This window comes from Heptranchias perlo, chromosome 5 (genome assembly GCF_035084215.1).
Source record: "Heptranchias perlo isolate sHepPer1 chromosome 5, sHepPer1.hap1, whole genome shotgun sequence".
Classification (NCBI taxonomy): domain Eukaryota; kingdom Metazoa; phylum Chordata; class Chondrichthyes; order Hexanchiformes; family Hexanchidae; genus Heptranchias; species Heptranchias perlo.
The window spans coordinates 54,217,258-54,241,492 of NC_090329.1; the positions used below are offsets into that span (position 1 = coordinate 54,217,258).

General features: G+C 41.7%; 1 protein-coding gene across 1 annotated transcript in view; it reads right to left on the reverse strand.

The window, feature by feature from the left end:
* Window positions 1–24,235, reverse strand: part of drc1 (dynein regulatory complex subunit 1 homolog (Chlamydomonas)) — an 88,340-nt gene that overhangs the window by 55,408 nt on the left and 8,697 nt on the right. Inside the window, exons 2-5 of the mRNA XM_067984369.1 lie at window positions 21,356–21,443; window positions 14,327–14,439; window positions 9,912–10,095; window positions 455–592 (exon numbers count right to left, since the gene is read on the reverse strand). Of these exons, the coding sequence (XP_067840470.1) occupies window positions 455–592; window positions 9,912–10,095; window positions 14,327–14,439; window positions 21,356–21,443 (523 nt within the window). The remainder of the gene's footprint in view (window positions 1–454; window positions 593–9,911; window positions 10,096–14,326; window positions 14,440–21,355; window positions 21,444–24,235) is intronic.

Consider the following 24,235-nt stretch of genomic DNA (forward strand, 5'->3'; position numbering starts at 1 on the left):
TATTTGAATGTGGAAGCCATCATAACCAAGCAGAGTGCTATGCTCGTCCAATGTCCAAATCTACACTTTTTCACTAGGGGATCACTGGGTATGATTTGGAGTGGGAATCCCGATGCATTTTTTCCATTCTCTACCCAATGATGCTGAGGCAATCTATGGTGTTTCCACTCCTATCCCATTTGAGATCAGCTAACTGAAAAAGACATTCTCCACAGTTTACATATGGTTACAGATTCAATTATTGTCACTCAACTTTATCTGTCTTGAGTCAATGATCTATCACTTGATGGAACACATCATTATATTATACTGCTTGGGATGAGGGAGTAAATTCACCTTGACAGTTGGAATGAAATGGCTTTGGCAGCAATCATAGAGTGCAGCTCAGATCATCCTGTTCTCCCAGCTGAACCAGGTCATACGGAAGAGAATAAAAACTGGCTAAAATTCTCACCTCTATTTGTATGATTTCCACTCTGTAGGATTTGATTAAGTTTTTTATTTGTTCTTCCATCCGTTCCAACAACAGGTCAATGTCTTCAGCTGATTTCTTCAGGTCTTTCACATACTGGTCATCTTTCAACTTTAGTTCCTGCAAATGCAATTCATAAGTAAATAAGAAATAGGAGCAGGAGTAGGCCATACTGCCCCTCGAGCCTGCTCCGCCATTGAATCAGATCATGGCTGATCTTCGACCTCAACTCCACTTTCCCACCCTATCCCCATATCCCGTAGTGTCCAAAAATCTGTCGATCTCAGTCTTCAATATACTTAACGACTGAGCATCCACAGCCCTCTGGGTTAGAGAATTCCAAAGATTCAAATACAATGGGCAAAATATATAGAATTTGTGTGTTCTTTAACTAAGCTTGCCATTTTCTTTTACTTGCCTGCAAATCTGACAAAAAAAATTGCATGTTAACTGCTGTATAATTGTACCTTGCTTTTAAGGTACACTACCCAAAGAAAAATAAAGTAATGTTGTATGATCAATTTGACAGGGGTGCCATTGTGGAATACCTATAAAAACCTTTACTCCATTCAAATTATTAAGAATACTCAAGTAACCTCACCAAAATTAACTGGATTTGAAGATTGACTCATTTTAAACTACTGTAGCACTTTTAAAATAAGTATTGATAGAGTAAAAACTATATAATACTGCAGAAATGAAAAAAAAACTAATCATTAAGCAAAACAGTACACGACTGCGATTCTTCCAAGGATGCTATTCTGAATGAGTCAGTTAAGCATACAGCAGCTGAAAATTCCCCTCCAGTTTTCCACGTAATAAATGTAAAACATAAAGGTTCTGAAAATCTCATTGCAAGTGCCGGTCCATCCGCTGGTTGCCTCTGGTGATAATCCTGAAAGTGCGCATGGTGATAGGGAGATCATTTAAAAACTCTGGGTAGGCGCCCGTGGCTGGGGTAAATGTCTACTGCCTGCCAGAGGGAGAAGGTTTCAAAATGCAGCAAAGAGCCCACATCGGAACCTCCCCCCCACCCCCACCAAAAGAAAGATGGTGGAAGTGTGCCCAGTGGCCACCTTTAAATGGTGGATGAAATGTAATCACACAATCCTTGAAATTTTTAAGGGTCCAACCCACCAGCCAGGCCTAGATCCCGAAGTGAGTCCCACTTCTGCTGGATAATGGACACCAAGGGATAAATTTTAACCCCACGAACGGCTGGGTTGGGGGTTTCGTAGGAAGGTAAAAATCATAAAAATGTAAAACCCGACCCCAACCTACCTACTTACAGTTTTAAAGGAGGTGGGTAGAGGGGCAGGTGACCAACCCGCTCTCAGGAGGCAGGACGGTCAGTGAAATCTTTTAAGGAGGCTGCGGCCTCCATTTAAATAGGTTTTATTATTTTTAACTCTTGGGGGCCAGGATTCCCAGGTCTTCTGCTTCATGCCATGTAAGAGGAGACGAGAAGGCCGAGCTCAGCAGATAAGTGGCTTTATTGCACTGCTTGTGGGCCAGGAGGAGCAGGAGTGCTTCCTCCAGGCCCAACAGCCTACGTGCCACAATCCCACACACACAATCAGCTGATCTCCCCCACCCGACGATCTCCAACACCCTCCCGACACGATCTCCGACCGCCCCCGACACGATCTCCGACCGCCCCCGACACGATCTCCGACCGCCCCCGACACGATCTCCGACCGCCCCCGACACGATCTCCGACCGCCCCCGACACGATCTCCGACCGCCCCCGACACGATCTCCGACCGCCCCCGACACGATCTCCGACCGCCCCCGACACGATCTCCGACCGCCCCATGACAGCCCCTGGCGACCGACCCCACTCCCCCCGATGGTTCCCGACCGACGCCCCCCCCCCAACCCCCACTCAAAAAGTTACCTGCTGGCATCCGCTCCCTGGCTGCTCTCCCATCCGACTGACAGCCAGACTGTCAATCTGACTGGCCTGTCGGGCGGGAAACCTACAGACAAAAAATTGAAAGACGTCCTTATGGACGTCCAGGATACCCATACTTCTGGGTTTCCCGCCAGGAATTCGGCCCACCCCTCCCCACCCCTCCCCACCCCCCACCGTCCTCCCTCTTCCCGTCTGCCCGTTAAAATTTACTCCCAAGTCACTGCACCTTGAAAGATGTCACCATCTGCCCACTCCTCTATCCCAAATCACTTTGAAGCAATATCTGGTGGGGGGGGGGGGGGGGGGGGAAATTCCCAAGCACCCCCGGAAATTCCCCCAGCAATGCAGCAGCAGTATGTAAACCTTCAGAAAGTCACAGAGGGCCACATGTGGACCCCATTAAGAAGAAATCAAACCAGGGATGTTGATTACCTTTTGAATCTGGATTCATCAAGAAACAAATTTGGCAGGCTTAGAATTTTTGGCCAGACTAACTTGTGGCCTTCCCCTTTGCAGCAGCAGGGTCCTGTCCTCAGGATTTGGGATGGGGACAAAGTGGAGACAAAACGGTGGGCAGGAGTTTTACCCTTGTATCATTCAGAGAAATTGGGGTGCCTGAAGAAGTGATTTTAAAACACACATATATAACATAATTACAAAAAAACTCTACACCTCCTTTAAACTTATTTGTAGTTACTCATGGATTTCCAGTAGCATTTCTCACAGTAAGTTGGATACACATTCCTTTACCTATGAAGTCGCTTATTTTATTTAAAGTGCAGGATACACAGCAAGATGGTGGTCAAGAAGTACCAGGTTGGAAGTAAGTACATGACATTTAGGAGCACAGCAAGTCATGGGTTTAGCAGCACTAGAACAGCCTGGATTTTGGTAGCTTTCGGCGGGCATCTTGGGTTTGGCAGTACTCTGATGCTGCGTTTTTGCAATATATAAGGACATTTCTAGAGATTAGCAACAGGGAAATGGGGGTGCTAGGTTTAGTAAGACTAAGGAGGTTGGTCCTGAAGTACGCCATGAAGTGTGTGCTTGTGGAAGTTTTGCAACACTGAGGAGGGTTCGGTGGCATTGACGGAATGCTCCTGGAGTTTTGCAGCTCTGGAATGGGGTTTGGCAGGATTGTGGGTGTGGAATCTTACCTTTATCAGAGCTGAGAGTTGGAATACAGTTTTTGGATCACTGGGCGATGGTCCTGGGATCGGACAGCACTGGATGGAAGGGTCCCAAGGTCGAGAAGCAGTGAGGAGGTTCCTAGCAGCTGGGACCTTGGGAATGTGATCTCCAAGTTTGGCAGAGCTAGAGTGGGGATCTGAGAGATGGCAGAACTGGGTGGAGGTGCTGTAATTTTGGAATATTAGGTACAATTTTGAAATTTGGCTGCACAAAGGGTTGGGGGTGGGGGGCTGGAGGAGAGATGGTCCCGAAGTTTACTAGTAGTGTGGTGTGAGTTTTGTGGTTTTGCAGCATTGAAAAAGAGCCTGGGTTTAGCAGCAAAGGAAAAGAGTCATGGAGTTTGGAAAATTGAAGGAGTGGCCCTGGAGTTTCATTGCACAGTACAGTAAAACCTGTAAATTAGGGAGACCTAAGGGACTTGATTAATTGTTTTTTTTTGCAGGTGTCCTTATATTCAAATTGGTCATTGTATGTACAGTAAACCAGATGAGCCAAATATCCCGGGATTGGCTGCATCTCCTGCAGCGTTCCTTTTTTTCACTCTCACGTGGGATCGTACCCAATTCTGGAGCCCTGCCAGCGGGATGTGATTTCAGTTCATTGGGATTCCCAGTTCATTGCCATACCGGGATTCTTTTCCACTGAGGGACGGATGTCGTGATCCTGGGACGTGTTGCCTTGGCAACCTGCACAGAGCGAGGTGGCTGCTGTAGAGTGCCCGGGAGATCCCAGCCAAATTAGGGGAATTAATATCCTGCAGACCCCTGTCTGGTATCCCCTCTCTCCATGTGCTGCAGCTGCGAATGTTTGAAGTGCTGGGGGGTGGGTAGGGGTTGTTAGCAGCTCATCAGTACCTGATGTACTGGTGGAGTGAGATGTCATGTTGCCCGGTGCAGTTCCCGGCTTTAGTCGAACGGGGAGTTCTTTACCCGGCATCCATAGCAGCAGAGACTCCACTCTCTCCCCAGGATAGAGCCATGCAAGCATTCAATCCCAGAAATAGAGCAGTCTCTCTGCCACTATGGATGCTGGGTAAGGAGCTCTCCATTCCAAAAAAGACGTTTTTTTCACCTGCCGCCACCTCGCGCTGACCTGTGTGCCTCGTGTTTTAAGTTGTAAACGGACTTGGTGCATTGAAGGCTGTCTGCAGTTTTTTTTATTTGTTCATGGGATGTGGGCGTCGCTGGCGAGGCCAGCATTTATTGCCCATCCGTAATTGCCCTTCAGAAGGTGGTGAGCCGCCTTCTTGAACCTATCAGTCCGTGTGGTGAAGGTTCTTCCACAGTGCTGTTAGGAAGGGAGTTCCAGGATTTTGACCCAGCGACAATGAAGGAACGGCGATATATTTCCAAGTCGGGATGGTGTGTGACTTAGAGGGGAACGTGCAGGTGGTGTGGTTCCCATGTACCTGCTGCCCTTGTCCTTCTAGGTGGTAAAGGTCGCTGCTTTGGGAGGTGCTGTCGAAGAAGCCATGGCGAGTTGCTGCAGTGCATCCTGTGGATGGTACACACTGCAGCCACGGTGCGCCGGTGGTGAAGGGAGTGAATGTTTAGGGTAGTGGATAGGGTGCCAATCAAGCGGGCTGCTTTGTCCTGGATAGTGTCGAGCTTCTTGAGTGTTGTTGGAGCTGCACTCATCCAGGCAAGTATTCCATCACACTCTTGACTTGTGCCTTATAGATGGTTGAAAGGCTTTGGGGAGTCAGGAGGTGAGTCACGCGCTGCAGAATACCCAGCCTCTGACCTGCTCTTGTAGCCACAGTATTTATATGGCTGGTCCAGTTAAGTTTCTGGTCAATGGTGACCCCCAGGATGTTGATGGTGGGGGATTCGGTGATGGTAATGCCGTTGAATGTCAAGGGGAGGTGGTTAGACTCTCTCTTGTTGGAGATGGTCATTGCCTGGCACTTGTCTGGCATGAATGTTACTTGCCACTTATCAGCCCAAGCCTGGATGTTGTCCACGTCTTGCTGCATGCGGGCGCGGACTGCTTCATTATCTGAGGGGTTGCGAATGGAACTGAACACTGTGCAATCATCAGCGAGCATCCTCATTTCTGACCTTATGATGGAGGGAAGGCCATTGATGAAGCAGCTGAAGATGGTTGGGCCTAGGACACTGCCTTGAGGAACTCCTGCAGCAATGTCCTGGGGCTGAGATGATTGACCTCCAACAATCACTACCATCTTCCTTTGTAATTTGCGAGTGCCCATGGTTTCAAGGTGCAGCTTGTATCTGTTACAATGTAAGTTAATTGGGACTGTCAATAAGTGTCTGTTTTTTGGGAGTGTCTATATGTACAGGTTTCACTGTTCTATCGTGGGAATCCAGTTAAGTAACAATGGGTAGGGGCTCCTGGGGTTTATAATGACTCATGGTAATCCAGCAGTTTGGTAGCTCTGCAGAAGAGCAATCTGGCCTTTTGCAGTATTGGGGGTTGGGAAGTAGGAAGTGAGCTTTGGCTGTACTGGGTTTGGTAATGATGAGTCAAAGGTACCAGGGTCTGTGGCAACACAGTGTCATATCACTAATACAGAGATCTCAGAGAAAAGTTAGGGATCACAGCATTGTCAGCAGTAGCATCTATCAGATGAAGCATTATCCCACTGGGATATTGGTGAATGATAAAGATCTCACAAAGCAAAAATGTGCAGTTGATAGGTTGATGGTATAAGCTTAATAACATGTGGTTTTGAAACAGACAGCTCCCACATGGGCGCTCTCACATACTATACCCTTTGCAATGATGAGCTCGTTACTTGAACGTCAGGAATGTCAAGTGAACATAGGAACATAGGAACATGAGTAGGCCATTCAGCCCCTCGTGCCTGCTCCGCCATTTGATAAGATCATGGCTGATCTGTGATCTAACTCCATATACCTGCCTTTGGCCCATATCCCTTAATACCTTTGGTTGCCAAAAAGCTATCTATCTCAGATTTAAATTTAGCAATTGAGCTAGAATCAATTGCCGTTTGCGGAAGAGAGTTCCAAACTTCTACCACCCTTTGTGTGTCGAAATGCTTTCTAATCTTGCTCCTGAAAGGTCTGGCTCTAATTTTTAGACTGTGCCCCCTACTCCTAAAATCCCCAACCAGCGGAAATAGTTTCTCTCTATCCACCCTATCTGTTCCCTTTAATATCTTATAAACTTCGATCAGATCACCCCTTAACCTTCGAAACTCCAGAGAATACAACCCCAATTTGTGTAACCTCTCCTCGTAACTTAACCCTTGAAGTCCGGGTATCATTCTAGTAAACCTAGGCTGCACTTCCTCCAAGGCCAATATGTCCTTCCGAAGGTGCGGTGCCCAGAACTGCTCACAGTACTCCAGGTGCGGTCTAACCAGGGTTTTGAATAGCTGCAGCATAACTTCTGCCCCTTTGTACTCTAGACCTCTAGATATAAAGGCCAACATTCCATTTGCCTTATTGATTATTTTCTGCACCTGTTCATGACACTTCAATGATCGATGTACCTGAACCCCTAAGTCCCTTTGGACATCCACTGTTTTTAACTTTTTACCATTTAGAAAGTACCCTGTTCTATCCTTTTTTGATCCAAAGTGGATGACCTCACATTTGTCTGCATTGAATTCCATTTGCCACAGTTTTGCCCATTCACCTAATCTATCAATATCCCTTTGTAATTTTATGTTTTCATCTACACTGCTTACAATGCCACCAATCTTTGTGTCATCCGCAAACTTAGATATGAGACTTTCTATGCCTTCATCTAAGTCGTTAATAAATATTGTGAATAATTGAGGCCCCAAGACAGATCCCTGCAGGACTCCACTAGTCACATCCTGCCAATGTGAGTACCTTCCCATTATCCCTACTCTCTGTCGCCTTTCGCTCAGCCAACTTCCTAACCAAGTCCGTACTTTTCCCTCGATTCCATAGGCTTCTACCTTAGCTAATAGTCTCTTACGTGGGACCTTATCAAATGCCTTCTGGAAGTCCATATAAATAACATCCATTGACATTCCCCTGTCCACTACTTTAGTCACCTCTTCAAAAAATTCAATCAGGTTTGTCAGGCACGACCTACCTTTCACAAATCCATGCTGGCTCTCTCTGATTAACTGAAAATTCTCGAGGTGTTCAGTCACCCTATCCTTAATTATAGACTCCAGCATTTTCCCCACAACAGATGTTAGACTAACTGGTCTATAATTCCCTGGTTTCCCTCTCTCTCCTTTCTTAAAAAGCGGAATGATATGTGCAATTTTCCAATCTAGAGGGACAGTTCCTTAATCTAGAGAACTTTGAAAGATTATAGTTCGGGCATCCGCAATGTGCTCACCTACTTCCTTTAAAACCCTGGGATGGAAACCATCTGGTCCTGGGGATCTGTCACTCTTTAGTGCTATTATTTTTTTCATTACTGTTGCTTTACTTCTGTTAATTTTATCGAGTCCCTGTCCCCAATTCAATATTAGTTTTCTTGGGATTTCCGGCATGCTATCCTCTTTTTCGACTGTAAATACTGACGCAAAGTAATTGTTCAACATGTCCGCCATTTCCCCATTGTCAATGACAATATCTCCACTTTCAGTTTTTAAGGGGCCAACACTGCTCCTGACCACCCTCTTTTTCCTAATATAACTATAACTAGTGAATGGAAGGGGTTTACTGCATATTGGGTTTGCAAACCAGAGATTCTGAACAGTATCAGTTTTTTTAAAATGATAATGCAATGCTAACACTTGGAAAATAATTTTTTCCAAGTAATTTTTGGTTCATTAAGTTGAGTGTTGTTGGGAAATGGAACACTTTTCCTCTTTGGCATGAAATGTCAGCATCAACCAATCGCAGGACGGGTATAGCATGAGTCACATGCTGAGTAAAGTTCTCTCTACTCTGTCGCAACATTGATCTTCACATCAACCTCAGAACAGCATCCCCTGTTACACCAGTGTGGTGTTTTTATTTTCCATACCAGGCTTCTTTGTAGTCTCTCATTTTAGACAGCAAATTGAGAGTCAAATTATGTACAATTTCTTGCTGTGGAATTATGCACACCAGGAGATGGATTGAGTTTGTAATAAAATTTAAGCTTTCTCCTATCACTCTTTACTTGCAGCAAAAAGATAATTTCCATAAACAGATCCACATCTCCTATGATCTGAAATTTTAAACTTTACACATGTGTACAGGACAGCAGGCTGTAGAAATAGCAATGGCAGCTTTTCTACCATGATAAGCACTGGAACCCACTTGAGTTGTCCACCATGTGCTCTTGTCTAGTCCAAAAGTAGAAAACACCACAAATGTACACAGTAATATTCAGGCTAAAACTAAATAGACAAATTTATTTACAAGAATTATAATTAAGCAGAAACAAAAGAATTCAGCAAATAATCACACACAACACTTTAAACTGCCCCAAAAACAATAAACACCCCAAATTTTACTGTCCTTTTCAGAAACTTTGAGTCTTTGCTGAATAAAACGTGGACAGTTCTAGTCCATGGAGCCACTCCACCACCCTGTGATTGATATTCGCAGCGAAAACAGGGAACTAGTGAATCGAGCAAACCAGCAGGTGTATTATTCTAAACAGGCTGAGATACCTTAGATCAAACTAGGTGTTCTTGATTAGGTAAATCATCATGTTATTGATCAACTTTACAATACAAGTAGATCTCAGACTTCTGGTCATTCTTGCTGAGTTGATTGCTTTGTTACCTGATTTGCTTATCAAGAGCAACCTTAGTGTGTTCAATAAGTGCCAGTAAGTTTAGCATTCATTTAATATTTCAAAAGATAGAAGAGAATTTCTGGTACAATTATTTTGTGAGCACATGTAATGGAGTACAGAACTTTGACTGGCCAGTTCCATTGAAACTAATAACTATCTCTAGAAAGATGTGGGTATTGCATTACTTCCCTCACAAAGGCAAAGAAACACTTTAGAATACAGCTAATGAAAATCCATTTTAAATTCACACTATATTGACCTATTCAAAACTTCATATAGAATATAAAGATTTTATAGTTTGAAACAAGAGTGAGTTCTGCATCCATCACAGTCCAAACTCTTTTCACTGTGGACCCTTACAGTTGGCAGATACACTTTCATTGCATCAGTCTGGATTAGGTTCAAGACCCATTTCCCAGAGGCAAAACAAGAATGTTCTAACCCACTGTGTCACCCAACAGAGTTCAGGATTAAGGAACAGTAGCCACAAAGTATAATCTGGCTTGAAGCAGCATTATAACTACTGGGCTCCTAAATTGCAAAAAAACCTCAAAACAATGCATATTTTAAAGTTAAACTATTTAACATCATATTTTCACCCAACATCCTAATGCAGTAACAATTTACCTTCTGCAGATCATTAATCAGTTTGTTTTTCCCTTCAATTAACTCAGCACAAAGCTGTTGCTGTTTTATTAGAATGTCACGCAGATCCTGTGGAATCTTACGGGCCTTTGCTGACAACCATTTCTTTGTGATGCCCTCAAAGTTTTCCTCACTCATTGTTGCTTCATTCTCCAGCCTCGCGGTCCTTCAAACACCAAAACAGAAAAAAATCCAGCATTTTGTAATCTGGGAATACGTAAATATAAAGCTTTTTTCACCCCACTATTAAGGCAATATCAACAAAAATTTTGGAGGTTTCCTTATTGTTTTCTCTGGTATAATATGTGATTTTTTTTCATACATATCTAAGACAATTACATTTGAGTACAAGCAATCTTGGCAAGTGAATTCATGAATTTCTGGAGAGCAATCTGACACTGAAACCACTACCAGACCACAGTTTGTTACAGAAGTATGTTTCTGTGTATTTTCACATTACAGATATTTTGCATTGCCTTTTCAAAAATATTGCAGGATAGTAAAGCTGCGCAGATGCCCACAAGTCGTTACCTTGCAGCTGCTGTCAGCAGAAATCATGAACATATTGGTCCATGATGTCACCAGAATAAGTGGAATCAGCGTCAACTTTTCCTGTGTGGTCATGGCTAAAGAACAACATAATGAGAAAGTTTCAGATAGTTCGGAGAAGTACAAAAAAAATTTCAAATCCCAGGTAGATGTTACTTGTTACAGAGATAAATTTTCGAAGTGTCTTCAAAGAATGTGGATCATTACCATTCATGAATTTGCTGCTAAGGTCAGGTGATAGGCTGCAATATTTTTAACGTGAGCCCTCATTGAACTGGGCTATGAACCCAGACCAAGTAAAGATTTCAAATACCTAAGAATAGTTAGAAAGAATAGGAGAAAAAATAGGTTTTTTTCTTTTCTCAAAGGAAAGAATCAATTTAGCTTTAACTGGTTTTGCTGGGCATCAATTCCACATACTACACTGTGAAGGGTGGAAGTGGTGTGGGGGGGGGGGCGGGGGGGGAGATAGAAATTAAAATTAGTAGTTTCTAATCTTCTGAAGCTTTTTTAAATTCCGTACTTATTGCAAACCTCAATGTTCAGCTTGAAGTTGGAGCAAAAGCCCTTAACATTTTTAGAACATTCAACAAATATAGCAGGCCAGTCTCATTGACAAGTTTGTCTCTTGCGGCATATCTAGTTGAGCTGCTGCACCAGAACATGCTTTATTCAGAGGACAGTCATCAAGTATGATAAATGGGCATTTGTCTTCTTATCCTAACAACTGATCAGGATTCCCAGAGAAGTGCATTTGGTTCAAGTCAGTTTCTTATCTTCATCAATGATGGCAGTAAAAGTGATGCTGTTGTCTTTGATATGAAGCCTGAAGCATCTATAGAGTAATCATCTCATCTAAAAGATGAGCAGCAACAGAATCACAACAGCCATATACAGAGTGAACTGGATCATGGGTTGACAAATAGTCTCTTATCTTCAGCATTAAGAAAACCAAGTAACTAATTCTGTTGAAAAAAAGATTGTGATTTGCCAATCAAACCCAACTCCATGAGGACTAAATACCCTCTTCTGTTAAAAAGCATTCAGTTCTTTGACTTGGCAATCACATCTAATTTACAATACAAAGCAAGTAGCCAATAGAACTGTAAAAACTGCGAGAGGAGTAGGAGCCTTCAAGAAAGTTCAGCTCTTGTTGTTACTGCCAGAAAATTCAATGACAGCCAATGGCTCAATGCATCGCATTGTGTATCGCAGACCAGGAATAACAGATTCAACCGCTAATCTGTCGTGTTAATCAATCTCAAACGGCCAGGGCAGTAGTTACAGGTTTGTCTTAGCATCCAGGGGCTAGGAGAAACATAGAAACACGGAAACATAGAAAATAGGAGCAGGAGTAGGCCATTCGGCCCTTTGAGCCTGCTCCGCCATTCAGTATGATCATGGCTGATCCTCTATCTCAATACCATAATGCCGTTCTCTCCCCATATCCCTTGATGCTTTTTGTGTCTAGAAATCTATCTAGCTCCTTCTTAAATATATTCAGTGACTTGGCCTCCACAGCCTTCTGTGGTAGAGAATTCCACAGGTTCACCACCCTCTTGGTCTCCTTACCTAAGAAAGGATATACTTGCCATAGAGGGAGTGCAGCGAAGGTTCACCAGACTGATCCCTAGGATGGCAGGACTGTCGTATGAGGAGAGATTGGGTCGACTCAGCCTGTATTCACTCGAGTTTAGAAGAATGAGAGGGGATCTCATTGAAACATATAAAATTCTGACAGGGCTAGACAGACTGGATGCAGGGAGGACGTTTCCCCTGGCTGGGAGGTCCAGAGAGAGGGGTCACAGTCTCAGGATACGGGGTAGGACATTTAGGACTGAGGTGAGGAGAAAATGCTTCCTAGTTCCCTGTTTTCTCTCTCCCTCCTTTTTTAAACTAGTGCGGTTACATTTGCCACTCTCCAATCTGCAGGAACTGTTCCATAATCTATAGAAGTTTGGAAGATGACAACTAATGCATCCACTATTTCCATGGCTACCTCTTTTAGTACTCTAGGATACAGATTATCAGGTTCTGGGGATTTATCTGCTTTCAGTCCCATTAATTTCTCCAGCACTTTTTTTTACTAATACTAATTTCTTTTAATTCCTCCTTCTCACTAGTCCCTTGGTTCCCTAGCATTTCTGGGAAGTTATTTGTGTCCTCTTCCTTGAAGACAGAACCAAAGTATTTGTTTAATTGCTCGGCCATTTCCCTGTTCCCCATTATAAATTCTCCCGTTTCTGACAGTAAGGGACCTACATTTGACTTCACTAATCTTTTTCTTTTTACTTACTTGTAGAAGCTTTTACAGTCCACTTTTATGTTTCTTGCAAGTTTACTCTCATGCTCTATTTTTCCCCTCTTAATCAATCTCTTGCTTCTTTTTTGCTGAATTCTAAACTGCTCCCAATCCTCAGGCTTGCTACTTTTTCTGGTAACTTTATATGACTCCTCTTTGGATCTAATACTATCCTTAATTTCTTTTGTTAGCCATGATTAGGCCACATTTCCTTTTGTGTTTTTGCGCCAGAAATTCATGCATTCGTTCCTTAAATGTTAGCCATTGCCTATCCACCGTCATGCCTTTTAATGAAGCTTCCCAATCTATCAGAGCCTACTCACTCCTCATACCTTTGTATTTTCCTTTGTTTACATTTAGGACCCTAGTTTTGGATTGGACTACTTCACTTTCCATCTTAATGAAGAATTCTATCATGTTATGGTCACTCTTCCCTAAAGGACCCCGCACAACAAGATTATTAATTAACCCCGTCTCATTGCACAATACCCAATCTAGGATAGCCTATTCCCTGGTTGGCTCCTTAACATACTGGTCTAATAAACCATCTCATACACACTCCAGGAATTCATCCGCCACAGTATTATTGCTAACTGGTTTGGCCAGTCTATATGCAGATTTTAGTCACCCATGATTACTGTAATACCCTTGTTACATGCATCTTTAATTTCCTGTTTGATCCCATCCCCTACATTACCACTACTGTTTGGAGGCCTATAGACAACTCCCACCAGTGTTTTCTGCCCCTTGGTGCTTCTTAACTCACCCGGACTGATTCTACATCTTGATTTTCTGAGCCAATATCCTTTCTCACTATTGCTCTGATTTCATCTTTTACTAAACGCCACCCCACCTCCTTTTCCTTTTTGCCTGTCCTTCCTAAATATCGAATACCCTCGGATATTCAGCTCCCAGTCTAGTCACCCTGCAGCCATGTCTCTGTAATTGCTATTATATCCTATCCGTTTACATCTTTTTGCGCTGTTAATTTCGTGTTAATTAAAACCTTATTACGAATGCTTTGTGCATTCAGATACAGTGCCTTTAGATTTGTCTTCTTAACACATTTAGACATCTTAACATTTTTTTGTATTATGGCCCTATTTGTCTTATTACCATTTTTTCTTACCCGGACCCTATTTGTTGTCTTTTATTGGTACGCTCTGTCCCTTCCTGACACAATCTGGTTATCCTTAGGGGACAATAACCAGCCAGAGTTCCTATTCCTGGATGCTATCAAGGAACCAGTGCTGGAACTGCATGTGTGTGAGGGAGAGGTGAGGGAGAGGTGAGGGCAGGGGTAGGTTCAGCTGCAATGGTTACCATTGTGAAAAAGCCTGTTATCATTCACTGTCCAAGCTCGTATGAAGAATGGTCACTTAAGGCAAGGTACTGGAGAGTCTTTTTTTTGTGGAAGTATATCCCAACTGTCTTCAAACTGGTAAAAGTAAGGGGCAAATCTGGGTCTTTTCCCACCAACAATTCCAAAACATCAATGTATTACTGGCACAAATGGCAGCATATAAAGACAGTATAATTGACTCACCTTTGCTTTTCCACTTCTCTTTCTTTGGTTCTCCTCTGCACCTCCCTAGAATCTTCAGCAACTTGTACATTAGTGACCAATGCTGTTCCATCGCTTTTCAATTTAATCAGTCTCTTTAAAAATTAAAACAAACCGTCAATCCCTTATGATAGCAAGCCTAATCCAAGCACAGAATTCCAAATTAAAGTACCTCACATTGCCTTCCACAAATGACATGAGAACAACATTCATATATAAAGGACCTTTAAAGTAGAAAACTTCCCAAGAAGCTTCACAAATGAGAAACAGATGTCAAACAGTAGCGAAGAGTTGAGAGAGGTGACAAAGCATGGTTGAAGAACTAGTTTTATGGAGTCTTTTAAAGGGAGTGCGGAAAGTAGCAACAAGGAGTGGTACAGGGTGGAAGCTCTGCAGAGTAGCGCTAAAAACAATTAAGGTGGAAATTACCGAAGCCCTAGAAATTATATTACAGGGCTCTACCGAATGTGGATGTGTGCCAGACAACTGGAGAACGTTCAATATAATACCCATTTTTAAAACGGGAGACAGAGCTAATCCAGGTAATTACAGGCCAGTTAGTTTAATATCTGTGGTAGGGAAAATATTAGTGTACATAATTAAGGATGAAATTAGAACGTACCTAGATAAAGAGAAAATATTTAGAAGTAACCAGGATGGATTTCAAAAGCGTTGATCATACTTGACAAACTTCATAGAATTCTTTGAGGAGGCAACAGATGTGGTAAATGGGGCAAATGCAGTGGATGTAGTGTTTATGGGTTTTAAGAAAGCCTTTGACAAAGTACCATTCAGGAGATTACCAGAGAAGATTAAGGATCTGGGATTAGGAGAACAGCAAACTGGATTAAAAATTGAGTAGAAGGGAAAAAACAGATTAAGGGTTAAAGGCAGTTTTTCAGTGATTGGAAATAGTTAGTGGTGTCCCACAGGGTTCAGTTCTGGAGCACTTCTGTTTACTGCATATATCAGTAATTTCAATATTGGGAAGACCAAAGCCATTGTCTTTGGACCCCACTGCAAACTCCATTCCCTAGCCACCGACTCTATCCCTCTCCCTTGTCACTGTCTGAGGCCGAACCAGACCGTTCGCAACCGTGGCATTCTATTTGAGGGGACTTGATAGGGTAGATGCTGAGAGGATGTTACCCTCATGGGAGAATCTAAAACTAGGGTGCACAGTCTTAGAATAAGGGGTTACCAGTTTAAGACGAAAATGATGAGGAATTTCTTCTCCCAGAGGGTCGTGAATCTTTGGAATTCTTCACCCCAAAAAGCTGTGGAGGCTGAGTCATTGAATACATTCAAGGCTGAGTTAGACAAATTTTTGATCAGCAAGGGAGTCAAAGGATATGGGGAAAATGCGGGAAAGTGGAGTTGAGGTAAAAATCAGATCAGCCATGATCTCATTGAATGGCGGAGCAGGCTCGAGAGGCCGAATGGCCTACTCCTGCTCCTATCTCTTATGGTCTTATGGACCCCGAGATGAGCTTCCAACCACATATCCGCTCTATCACCAAGACTGCCTACTTCCATCTTTGTAATATCGCCCGTCTCCGACCCTGCCTCAGCTCATCTGCAGATGAAACCCTCATCCGTGCCTTTGTTACCTTCAGTCTGGAATATTTCAATGATCTCCTGGCTGGCCTCTTATCTTTCACCCTCCATAAACTTGAGCTCATTCAAAACTCTGCTGTCCGTATCCTAACTTGCACCAAGTCCCGTTCTCCCATTACCCCTGTGGTCGCTGACCTACATTGGCTCCCAGTCCGGGAACACTGTGATTTAAAAATTCTCATCCTTGTTTTCAAATCCCTCCACGGCCTCGCCCCTCCCTATCTCTATAACCTCCTCCAGCTCTACAACCGTCTGAGAACTCTGCGCTCCTCCAATCCTGGCCTCTTGCACATCTCCAATTTTAATCGCCCCACATTGGCAGCTGTGCCTTCAGCTGCCTAGGTCCTAAGCTCTGGAATTCCCTCCCTAAACCTTTCCACCTCTCTCTCCTCCTTTTAGGCGCTCCTTAAAAAGTACCTCTTTGACCCTCATCTGTGCAAATACCTCCTTATGTGGCTTGGTGTGAAATTTTGTTTGATGACGCTCTGTGAAGCACCTTGGGACTTTTTACTCCATTAAAGGCGCTATATAAATGCAAGTTGTCGTCATTGTTGTTGTAGGAAGAGTGGTGTTGAAATCTGCAGATGTTACCAAAACAGGAGGTATTCTTTAGAAGACCAAAAGCTGCAAAGGGATATTAGTGAGATGGGAGAATGCGCTAAAAAGTGGCAGATGGAATTCAATGTCAGTTCAGAATGCGGTGATTTGGGGAAAAAAAACAAGCAGTAATTATACTCTGAATGGAAGTAGGCTCGGTGCTGTACAAAAGCAAAGGGTTTTCAGGGTACAGGTTCCAGGACATAAAAGGCAACACCTCAGGTTGATCAGGCCATAAAAAAGCTAATGGCATTATAGGTTTCATCACAAGAGGTATTGAATATAAAAGTTGAGATGTAATGATGAAACTATATAAGACCACAGTTGGAGTAATGTGTGCAGTTCTGGACTCCACACTATTGGAAGGGTGTTGGGGCAATGGCAAGTGTACAATGCAGATGCACTAGGGTGCTGTCTGGAATGAGAAAATTCAAATATGAAGACTTGAAAATTTAGGCTTTTTTCATCAGAACAATACAGATTACAGAGTGATATGGTAGAAGTGTTTAAAATTGTGCTTTTGGGTTAACTTGTGAAAGGATGGGGCAACGTAGACAGAAGCAGACCGTTTCTGGTAGTTGAAGGGGTCTAGAATGAGAGAGATACAACATTAAATGTAAAAGATTTAGAACAGAGAGCAAGAGAAACTTATTTACACAGAATTGTGAGAATATGGAATTCGCTTCCAAGGTTAGTAGTTGAGGCAGCAACTAAGGGAACATTCAAGATAAGGTTGGATTGATGGATGAAAGAAAAAGAGATGAAAGGATATGGGAACAGGGTGTAAAATGGTATTAGGACTATTTATTCGCATGGAGGGTAAATGCCAACATTGACTGGTTGGCCTCTTTCCGTATTATAACCTCGATGTATTTTATGTATGTGGCAGAAGAGGAGTGGCACATGAGGCCAGAGTCAGAGTCCTGGGATGTAGCGCAGTAGGATGTGGTAGTAATAGGATGGAGCAAAGAAATGGTGGAATTTGTAAAGAAAGACAGGATTTTGAATGTAATGTACTGGGGGACAAAGAACTAACAGAGGTCAGCGAGCACAGGAGTGATGGCTAAGCAGGCTTTAGTGTGGGATATGGGCAGCACAGTTTTGCATGAGTTACAGGAGGCCAAGAAGGAGGGCATTAGAGAAGTTGAGTCCCGAGGTAAAGAAAATGTGGGTAAGGGCTTTAGTAGCAATGGGGTGAGGTAAGGGTGGAGGCAAGCAATATTGCAGGAGGTGAAAATAGGCAGCCTTGTTGATGGATAAGATATGGGGCCAGAGTCAAACAGGACAGTGAGGCTGCATAATATCTGATTCAACCTGAGTGAGAAAACAATGAAAAAAGGTTGTAAAACACTTTTTCATGAAGACAATGCTCCTATATTGCACAAATATTTTTGGAATTCATTGTACTGACCAAAATAAGTAGTTACAGCACAAAAAAATAATTTAGCTTTTGGGTTAACTAAATGGAAAGTTCAATATAAAGTTTTTCAAAACAATACATTTTTATTTCCACACTTTTCACACTCAACATTACTCTACTGAAGACTGGGGAAAACCAGTACCAAAATCCAGATTTGAAAACAATTCATATTACATACGATAGATTTCCTCCAAGAGTAGGTCCAAACAGCTGTTGTAATCTGTTTGAACCATTTTCCAGTTGTTTAAAATTAATGGTTTGTAAAAAGATTATGTATGGATATCTCACTTCTGTGCCATCGGAGTGGCCTGCTAGTTGACGCCAACATTTTCTGATACCAGACATCATTTTTGGTGCTCCACACTGCACCATCTTGAAGGCAATAATATCCTTCGTATGATGTAATGGCCAATATTGCGCACAGTATTCCAGATGGGCTTTAACCAGTGCCTTACACAGTAATATTAGCTGTTTTAATTTGTATTCTATCCCTTTGTTAATGCGACCCAATAGTTTATTTAATTTTGCACTCCAGCCATACACTGGACTGATGGTATAAACAAATTTTTCCACAATAACCCCCAAGCCCCTTCCCGATCATAATGTTTCCATTTAACACATATTCCCTATTTCGGTTCCTTACTGGTTTCACACATTCGAAAAGCCACAATTGCTGACACAATAAAATCCAGTGATCAACAACAACATACAATTATAGAGTGCATTTAACATAGGAAAACGTCCCAAGGCTTTACAGAAGCGTAATCAAAGCAGGGGATATTAGGAGCGGGTGACTAAAAACTTGGACAAAGAGGTAGGTTTTAAGGAGGTTCTTAAGGAGGAGAGATGGTGAGGTTTAGGGAGAGAATTCCAGAGCTTAGGGCCTAGATGACACGGTTACCAATGGTGGGTAAAAAAAGAGAGGAGGATGTGTAAGAGACCAGAGTTGGATGAATGCAGAACTCTCGGGGGATTGTAAGGCTGGAGGAGATTACAGAGCTAGGGAGGGGCGAGGCCATGGAGGGATTGGAACACGAGGATGATCGTTTTAAATTTTAGGCAATAGTGGACCGGAAGCCAATGTAGGTCAGCGAGCACAGGGATGATGGGTGAGCAGGACTTGGTGCAGGTTAGGATATGGGCAGCAGAGTTTTGGAGGATGCGAGTTCGGCCGGGAGAGCATTGCAATAGTCGATTCTGGAGGTAACAGAAGCATGGATGAGGGTTTCAGCAGCAGATGGGTTGAGGCAGGGGCAGAGACAGGCAATATTAAGGAGGCGAAAGAAGACAGTATTTGTGATGGAGAGGATATGGTGTCAGAAGCTCATCTCAGGGTCAAATAGGAGGCTGAGAAAACAAACAGTCCATTTCAGCCTGAAACAGTGGGTGCAATGTTACACAATTAATTTAAAGATAAATGTAGTGTGCTATCAGAACCACTCAGCAACAGAATGTCTTATCAATGATTAGTTGTGCCCACATTATTTTACGGACTGGTCATTACTTAGAAACACTATTGTAATTATTCACACTTGCAAAAGAATTGCTAAAACTTTGAAATTAAAAAAAGTGAATGTTACAATTTTGAATTGAAAACAAAAAATGCTAGAAATACACAGCAGATCCATCAAAAGGATAGGTCAATATTTTGGGTTATGATACAAGTGTGATTCTGTCCTTTTAGGTACTGTTTTTATTCCTATAACTTATCACTGGTGAAATACCTCCAGGGCATCAAAGGAACTAAGGTTGTAAAAGGTAAGTAAAAGACATTACTCAGGTATATAGTTTGTAATACCCAAGAAAAAGACCAAGGAGTCAAGTACCAGTCTTGCTGAGTATAACTTTATTAATGTTTTCTGCAAGTTTTTCCAGTAGAAATCAGACGGTCAAGATTTTTCCTTTGAAAGACCATAACAGAGGAGATTGTGTTTTGTTTGTGGAAGAAGTAAGCATGATGGACCGAGTGGCCTTTCTAATTCCAAGAATTTTCATTATTGGGAAGGAAAGTCTTGGGGAGTATTCCATCTTTTTATGATAAATATAAAATAATTGTCTCATCTTCAATTCCCTTCATTTTTTTAAAAAAGAAGCAATTTTATCACTGGCATGGAGACCCTCAAGTAGGGTCTCACTGCCCACTAGCTAGTCCAGTACCATCAACAACTGTGCATGATCTCCACGTCATGAAGCAGCTCCACAGCAAACAGTGCAAGTGGTGACCTCAGGCCAATCCAAGCGCCACTCTGTCTGGCTCAGAAGGTAGGTTTCCCATACAGTAGCATCTTATCCCATGGTTGGACAATTCCACAACGGCTCTCAGGCTGATTTGAAGTCACACCCTCTGCATTTTGTAATGGAGTTGCTCTGGGTTACTAGGTGGTCTACCAGGGATGGAGACCCGACTCAGGACGTCTCTATATCAACTACAATATTGACATTTTTTAAAAGAAATTTAAAAAGAACTATTATTTTTTTCTATAAAAAGGGGAGTACTTAAAAGAAAAAGGTATCCCCCTGGACTTTCATTCTCTTCTAAACATCTTCATTTATTCTAAATGCCTAGTCTCTGAGGCAGAACTCAAAATGAAGGTAACAGAGCAACTGGTCAGTGATCTGTGCTTAAAGCATAGAAATTAATATTTATTAAAGTTACAGTAAAAGAGAATTTGACTGACACAATTTATCAAAAGCCTACTTGAGAAGCTTTTTCAATATGGGACCAGAGTACAGTGAACATGAAATAATGTTTGAATACATGCAATGGTCCATCAGAGTCGTGACAATTACTGCCATAGGTTCACTGCTAAATAGAGTGAACTCTGGCTTTTCCCTTTTTTCTCCCCATACAGATCTTTTTCAGATTCTGTACAAAATGAACAAACAAAATCAGGCTTCTTTAAAAAAAAAAGCCTAGAGTTTATTGTATCACTTTACTTTGTCCAATTTTATTCTTTTTGGTATTCCTATTGGTAATTTTCCTCTTGGGGCCCAGAATGATAACAGTAAAAATTCTTACTACATTACTGACATCCACCAGGTAATAATGGGTTTCCCCAACATTAAGCATGTTTAGAATGGGCTGAGCAAAGAACTGCTGCCCAATCTGCTGGGTAAAGGACAAATGGAGGCAAGCAGAATTAATCAGAGAGTAATGCATCATCAGATACAACGTAACACTACAGATTCAACGTCAATGGGGGAGAAATTACAATGGTACACGTTTTCTTTCACTTTTCCTATACCGAAAAAGTCTTTCACAACAGAATCAATGTTCTATGACTGAGTAATGAACTCTGTGTGCAGTATCAAGCTGAAGATAAGAGAAGACTGGAGGGTGAACATGGACAGCTGTGTGTTAACATTAAATGGCTGACCTGATGCGAGTCCTCAACCTGCTTGCAGCTTTTACTCCTGTCCTCTTTGTCCTCTTCTTCAACACCATCACCTATACCTTGGGCATCCCTGGAAAATTATTTGATACATCCTTCATTTATTACGTAATTTTTAAAAATTTGATAGACAAAACATTATTGGGAAGATTACAGGATCATCTGGGTGCAGAAAATATCGGTAAATTGGGTGGGTCAGAACGCACACCTGCAAAGAATCTATTCAATTTTCTTTCCATTAAATGCAAGAAAATCATTTCCTTTATGGGCATGCGCTTCAACCCGCCTGATTTTCCGATATTCGCCTCACCCAAGCATTCAGTGCACCTGAGAGCAGACACAGGAACATTTTCCCTAATATTGCAATATATAGGTAATTTAGTAATCAACTGTATAATCCCAATAGTGAAATTGTCAACTTGGAATCCAAAGCTGCCATTCAAAATCCAAATGTCACAACTTTCTCCATTTCACACTATAAACCAGCAGCAATCAACTGACTCCTGATATGTAAAGCAAATTTTGATGTAATGAAATTCTTTTATGACTAAAGGGTTCCAACTACACTAATAGAGTTAACCTCCAGAGAGACGGAAATGTGACTGGAAGTGGTACCATACTATGCCTACAACATTCAGGATAGTGTATCATATTCTCCATGTAAGTGACTACACAAATAAAACCACTGCATCATCATTAAAACAGAATGCTACTTCTAAAGCTATTGTACAATAACAATCGAAATAACATAAACCATATTCAACTGGGCAGGTTACATTTCATTCTAGTTTATTAGATGTTTGGTTCCTAATGTGAAAATAAATTTATGCTGTTGCTGTTTACAGAATGGATTCCAGAAATAAAGAGAAATTAAACTAACAGTACTTTTTGCTTGTGAATCTTGACTGAAAACTGATGATACTTTTGATTTATTAAATCTCAGTTGATTATTGTATGATAGGTCTAATACTGCAAATTCCAATTTTCAGATTTATACATTTGACCAGAAGTGATATTAGGATTTATTTCTACTACATGCTACATTATCACATATATATTACACATCATTATTAAGCTTGAAAGAGCAAGATTATTGCATGTAAACTGTGATACTAAGGTCAGACTTCAGTAGGTGCACAGCTGTGCAGTCTCACTGATAATGAGATTTCCAACTTCCCCAGTGGATAACATTAAATGTTGAAAGCAGTACATTAGCATACCATCATCTCCAGGGCCTGGATTCCAATCTAGCCAGATTGATGAGATTAAAGACTTCACTCTCTACAGGCTTTATGGGTCCTATTTGAAATGATCATGGGCTGTTTTAATTCACTTTGTAGTGGGTTCAGCTCCATAGTAAAGTGCACTAATCTTGCTAATCTCAATCAGAGCAGCCACAAGGATGGTTTATATGGAAAATGGAAAAATTTGCACTACTGCTGTGGTAAAAGGGTGCTGCTGACACGGAGATACACTGTTGATGGGAAGCAGAGGCACCATCACACTGTCTGCATTGCTCCATCTTATATCTGGTTTGACAGTGCTTGATGCTAACAATGGGCACCAAAAGTAGAAAAGTATCCTGTTCATCAACACAGACATTCTCATCTTGATGAGCACAAAAATTCACAAAAGAAAATTTCAAAAATACGTAGGCATAGAGTTTCCACTAGTTTATACCAGTAATATCAGAGCAATCCGGGCAGAATCGGTTGAACCAGTACAAAACATTGGGGAATTTTAAACGTGAGTTACGCCCAAAACCACTTGTGTTCGTGTTTTCAGTGATCTTTTACGCTGGTTCAAGATTCAATTTGCCCAGATCAGGCCCCACCCACAAAACTGGCCACGCCCCCAGGTCAACATTGCGAGGATCCGTCAAGGGTCTTCAAATTGGGCTTATTTTCTTAGGCACCAGGAGGCATTTTTAAAAAAAATTTTCATATCAAAAAAATATTTAATTTACTAAGAAACTGACTAGTGTACACCAATGAAACTATTAAATGGTTCAATATAGATTTTTAAGTCATTTTCAATCATTTTAAATCAAATTATTCACAGGTGGAGGACTGGACACATTTATCTATTGCAGGCAATTGGGACTAGCTTAGTGGTATAAACTAGGCGACATGGACATGTTGGGCCGAAGGGCCTGTTTCCATGTTGTAACTTCTATGATTCTATTAAAAATGCTTATTTTTGGTGATAAACCCACTTTCAGCTGACTTAATAAAACTGCACCAGGTTACCACTCATAAATATGTCAAGGTCTAGTTTTTAATGGAAAGAAAAAAATAAACGATTATGTTCTTTTATGCTGCCCGATTGCGCAGGTTCATGGAAAATTTTACATTTGTGATTATGCAAATTAATTTTAGTAGAAACTTGAACTGTAACCTAACTAGTGCAATTTTGAGCGCATTTGGGGTGCAATTTCCCAATTATGCCCAAAGCGGAAACTCTACCCCGTAGAGTTTAAACTTGTGCCAGGCAGCAATGTGATAGCATAATCAAGCAATAACTACTCTCATACATACTAGAAAATTATCTTGCAACAGAAAATAAAACCAATTGCAGTACATACAAAGATTTTAAACAAACGGGACATTGTTATTCATTGGCACTTCCATCTTGTAAATGGAACACATGCTGATCACTCACTGATTATGAACTGTCTAAGTTTAAAAGAGCTTGGAAATGATCAGTTTCTAGGATTTATTGCTCTTAAGTGATCAGAGGTATGTGCAGGAGTAGCAGTGATCTATACAAGGTCAGAACAACTTGTTTTGTCTTACAGTCAAATGCACTGAAGATGCATTTTAGTATTTGATTGTGTTGATACATCAATATACTATCTGGAGATTT